Consider the following 5,776-nt stretch of genomic DNA (forward strand, 5'->3'; position numbering starts at 1 on the left):
AATATTAAAGATTATCCGAACAAAACAGCTATAAAACAAGAAAAAATATGTATAAAATTTTATGGTGTAAAAATTGATAATCATAATTAAAACATCGTTGTAAGGTGTGTAATCATCCCCCCCCCCCCCCAATAATAATTTACAAAATATGACTTATTTTGTGCATAAATGTTACAAATTTATTTTTTAAAATATAAAGGATCTCCATGAAACAAATATATATCAATCAACGCATAAAAAATAGGAACTGCGCCTGGTTTTAAAATTGAACTTTTTGATAAGAGAATGAGGGAACTTTTGTTGTTAAACTGGTTTTTAATAATCAATGTTTCTGAAAATGTTGAGGAAGAGAAATTCTAGACCAAAAACTCTGAAAGTCATTCAAATTTCCATCTTTAGGAATGCCTTTATAGCTGTTGTTCTTTTCAGTTTTGTGTTTGTAAACGTTGCAGTTCTGTTTTTGTAAACGTTGAAACGTTGTGCATACAGATACCGTTTTTTGCGAAAAGATTTAACCTCTATGAACCTAGCCGAAGACCCCAAAGATAATATTGACATATATTTTTGGATTTTATTGAATAGAAGTGTTATGGCATTATCATACACGGCTTTCGTTAACATGATGTTGTCCTAAACGTCAACAGCTTTCAATACAAAGTCTTTTGGTGCAAAAGTAATTCCGAGGACGCCTTCTACTGGTGGCAGATGATCTGGATCCTCGGGCAGAAGCTTAAATCTCTGTATCATTGATGTCACAAACAAGAACAATTCCATCCTTGCCAAAGCTTCTCCCAAACACACTCGTCGACCTATGTATAAAATAAATTCATTGTCCTTGAAAAAACAACAAGCATGTATGTACATCCACAAGTATAATCGAAAATATCTGCAAAAAAGCAATTTCAGGTTGAAAACGTTTCAAGTGCAGTGTATCAAATTTACATTTCCCCCCTATTCGAAGGACAGCTTCTTTGGATAACTATCCATATTTATGTGATTGCTCATTTTATTATATAGTCATGAAGAAGACGGGCGTATTTGACGTGTAATCTACAGGAATCATGTACGAATCATTTATGAAATATATAGAAAAGTGTTTTAAAATGTTTAATTTGTACCATAGGACTTATCTATTTAAAGGCATATTTTAGCAAATCAAAACACAATATCGGAAAAATATTTCCTTTCATATATAAAACATGAACCCGATACATAAATGTAATGTTAAAATATTCTATGATGGGTCAATGAAATTTTCACTCTTCAAATGCGCCTAAATTCCAGCTGAATCCAAATCAAAGGCGCCTTAATTCTTTTATCTTATGAAAAATGATCAACAGATCTTACCAAGCGAGAATACCAAAACTTTCTCGGTGTTCTGAAGATTTCCCTTTTCAACCAAGAATCTTTCAGGTCGAAAAACATGTGGGTCTTGGAATATTTTTTCATCAAAGAAGACAGAATACAAATTGGGAATGAGAAGAGCGTCTTTTGGAATTGTGAAACCTTTGTAAGGAAGATCATGCGTCAGTCCATGAGGAACAGAAATTGGAGCAATTGCTCCGATGCGGAGTACTTCGTGTATTACTGCCTCGCAATATGGAAGATTTTGTTTATCTTCCATATTTGGGTATCGTGAAGAACCAATGACGTCATTTATCTCCTTGCGCATCTTATCTTGCACATCAGGATGTCGAATCATAAATAGGGAAAACCATCGAAGAGCAGTTGAAGTTGTCTCTGTACCCGCCACAAAAAGTTCACCAAGAATCTTTAACAATTGCTCCTCTAAAAAAGAAATGTTTTTTTCTATTAAATATATTAACATATTTTTAAGCTTTTGCTTTAAATCTGGACAAAGCTGCGAGTCTAGGGTCGCATTTACTGTTTGATTATTTCTGAAGTAGACAGCATTTTATCAGAATACCAATACAAATACAGTAAACTTAAGTACAAAATTGATCAATGTCTTACCATCAAAAGTTGTGTTTGGATTATTTTTCTCCGATTTCATTTTCTTCATATAAACATCAATAAAGTCTCTTGGATTATTTTCGTCAAACTCTTTCTCGTGATCCTTCAAAATTTGACGAAGATGGTTTTCCACGTCTTCAACATTAGACAAGACCTTTTTTATTCGACAAGGATCTCCTGGGATGTATCTTACAAACGGAAATATGGTTGCAATAAAAAGTAGATTCTCGTTGCTCAAATTATGGTTAATCTTATCTAACAAAGACAGAAAGTTTTTATCGCTATGGTCATAACGATGACCAAAGACGATAGAACACATAATATTGGAGATGCAGACATTTATCAAGTAATGAATGTTAAAAGGTTCTCCTTTCTTGGAAGTAGTTTCTTCAATGAATACTTCTATTTCTTCAATGATTCTGGACTCCAAGCTTCGTTTTCCGAACCCAAATTCCCTCAGTGCATTTAAAGTGAAGGTCCTGTGTTCTTTCCATAATGCCCCAGAAGCAGTTGACACACCTTAAAAAACGTAAATAAGATTTTGAAAACCTAAGTGTTACATGAGAGAGATAAAATTTAGATAATCTGAATGAGAGAGAAAATATATGCTTGGCAAAAAAAAACAAAAAACAAACAAACAAAAAAAAAAAAAAAAAAAAAAAAAAAAAAAAAAAAAAAAAACATATACTTACTTGGATAAAGTAATCATCATATTTCAATGTCATATAAAAACAAACGTAAAAAACAACAAGACAACATAAAAACAGAAATATCTCTGCTCATGGTACAGTGTATATTCTTCACTCATTTAACCAAACTTAGTGACAAATCATGAGCTTCTGTCGTTCGTTACTGATATGGACGGAAGAAGAATTTCTGTAAACTTAACCTCGTCCAAATGACCTTAGCCACGGACATGAAAATCTTTTGACAACAATCTTGTCTTATGAAATCTCTTATATGTTGTCAACACCAAAATTTATGAGGAAGGATAGAGTTGTTGACTTACAAAGTTGCAGGCCAAAAACTAGACCGATCTCCCTCAACTTTGGCAAACTACTCAGAAACACAGTTAAATATCATCTTCTTCCTCCTGCATACATTTATATGTAAGCAAAACTTAGATTTGAGAGTATTTAAATGTTACAATGATTTGTCATTATTTTACAAAACATTCCACTCATTCCTTCATTCAGTTCAATAATACCTTCTAAACTGTTATGTCTCCAACATACACATAAAATTATTTTAAAAAGTTGAATTTAAGAACATGAAATTACATAAATTCTCATATATTTACCAATTGTACATACACATACCTTTGTTTTTACCAATTTCCCTTGTCAGAAAGATGTCTGGTCTTTCGGATACAACATCTCCATGTTTTATGAATACATCCCTCAGGGTATCATATCCACTTACAACGACAAGTACCTTGGAACCAGTGACCAGACTGAACACGTCGCCATATTTCTTTTTGTACTCTTCAAATTTCTCCAGTAACGTATGTGGATTTACACTTAGGAGATTTCCAATAAATGGCACAGTCGGAGGTCCCGGGGGAAGAGTAGAATCTCGAGTGGTTTTCCGCCACCATATAAATAAAAATACAACCACACTTGCCAGGGAAATAGTCCAAAAATCAATCATTATGTTAATGTGTCGAAAGTGTCCAAAATCTAGAGTACCTCCGTCCCTAGCCTATTTATAAACCGTCTGTTACATGTATAAACTGCGTTTGTGGATTTAGAATTAAAATACATGCAGGCTGACGTAATATATCAAACCTATTACAGATACCTAGAAGTTTACAAACAGTGTTTTAGCTGATTCACAGCATTTAATCTTACGCAAGCTTTCTTTCTTCTGTGTCCTAATTCTTTAAAGTTTGCTGACTTTCAATGGCGACCGGCCCTTGACCGAATCTGCTGAGAACACATGTACTTGTCGTAGTATAGTATGTCTCTTCTTTTTTTTTCGTTTCTTGTTTTTTTTTAATTTACAAAAAAATGACTTTAGAGAAAGAAACACAGGTGTGTCGAGATAGCATGCATTACACGAGCATCACAGGCACCTGAAGTTACTTATTTTCTTTCAATTAAAAAAAATATACCCCTATCTAATAATACACGTGTATATTATTAGGTAGGAGGTATATTTTTTTTATTAAAAGAAAAATAAGTAACGTCAGGTGCCTGTGACGAGCATGTCGGAAAACAAAATAGTACCGAGAGACTTCATACACACAACACTCAACGAATTTATTTCGTCTTTAAACAGTGTTATGATTGCTTTCATTAAAACAATATAAGAACAAATGCTATAATCATAGGAAGGTAAAAAAAAAATCTGATCTTCGTGGAAATTTTTTATAATTTATAATACTTGAAATTTGGAGCACTGCACGTGGCATCTTACACCAGCGAACACAAATACGTGTATAAGTACATTTGACGTTGTGTTTTTGATTGTTAAGGACCTATCAATTAAAACCACAATGCTCACCTGAGTCATAGTGGCCCTGTTTATCTTGAACAGAATTTTTCTTCTCTATATTCAAGTAAAAAAAATAATCCCATAACGGCCTATCCTAACCCACTGGGACCATGATATAAAGAATCTTAATAGGCACTACCTGAAGATGCTTGCATATTAATATAATTAATAATTTCCCGAAAATTTTTAAAACAAAGTTCTCTAAAGATTTTCTATAAATGGTTATTCCAAAGCAGACTTTTTGTATCCACACCCCTCCCCCCTGGGGTCCTGATTAAAATAGCTTGATCTGACTTCTTGAGGTTGCTTATATTCCTATGATCAGTAAGAACCCTGCTATTATTGAGAAATTTTTTTAAAGATTCTTTTGTATATTTTCTATGTCAAACATTAATCCCTTATTGTGACCCCACCCTAGCCCCGGGAGACATGATCTGAATAAATCTGATGCTGCACTACCTTCCTTGATTTGATCATATTTTATTGTATAATATATTCAAAAGGATTGGTTACAAGTTCTTTCAATTTGATAGATTCTTTCCTTATTATACAAACACAATGAATATACTATATGATTGTTATAACAAATAAATTGAAGTAATTTACAATTATGTTATCCATGTAATGTAATACATGTACTACATTACTCCGTTTACCTGATCAGTATATAGAGCTCAAGGCGGGTGTGACCGATCGACAGGGAATGCTTACTCGTCTTAGGCATCCGATTCAATCTCTGGAGTTTCCAGGGGTCCGTGTTTTATGTCCTGTTTACAAATTTGTACTGTTTTAGAGAATTTTGAGATCATTCACTGTTAGTTATTTTTACGTTTTTTCATTTTGGTTGAAAATTACGTATACCGGTATATTTTGTAAAGAAAATTCAGTCGGTTGATCGAACCCGTACTTAAACTAATTAACTAAAGTGGGAAGGGCTACATGTACTACTTCCTTATGACTTATTTCATTTCCTAGAGAAAGATTACAAAATTTCAGATCTATAGTATTTTAAATAGATCTTATGCCATTGTCATTTCCGATTTCATTTCATGTGTTTTGGCAGTCGTAAGACGACAAGAAGTTTTGTATATTATAATGAATTATTGAAAAATGAATGAGAAATGATTGAAATTATTGAATAACAAAAAAAGAAGAAAGAATTAGGCATCACGTTTTCTAACTCTGGCGTGAATAAGGAAGGGAGAGTCTTAACAATATACAAGGACTAAAGTTGTAATGTTTTAATAAATAATTGTAAACGTTACTTTATTTTTATACGTGTTTTATGCTGTTGGATTTTGACCGG

General features: G+C 32.9%; 1 protein-coding gene across 1 annotated transcript; it reads right to left on the bottom strand.

Annotated features, from left to right (window-relative positions):
* Positions 1 to 557: 557 nt before the first annotated feature.
* Positions 558 to 3,874, bottom strand: LOC133182276 (cytochrome P450 2C8-like). The gene is made up of 4 exons (XM_061317056.1): positions 3,294 to 3,874; positions 1,975 to 2,493; positions 1,348 to 1,788; positions 558 to 809 (listed from the first exon to the last, which is right to left on the bottom strand). The coding sequence occupies exons 1-4, from the start codon at positions 3,622 to 3,624 to the stop codon at positions 631 to 633; spliced, it is 1,470 nt and encodes a 489-aa protein (XP_061173040.1). The 5' UTR covers positions 3,625 to 3,874; the 3' UTR covers positions 558 to 630.
* Between the last annotated feature and the right edge of the window lie 1,902 nt (positions 3,875 to 5,776).

Source organism: Saccostrea echinata, unplaced genomic scaffold (assembly GCF_033153115.1).
Source record: "Saccostrea echinata isolate AGI-Se365-2 ecotype Australia unplaced genomic scaffold, CSIRO_AGI_Sech_v1 ptg000009l, whole genome shotgun sequence".
NCBI lineage: Eukaryota > Metazoa > Mollusca > Bivalvia > Ostreida > Ostreidae > Saccostrea > Saccostrea echinata.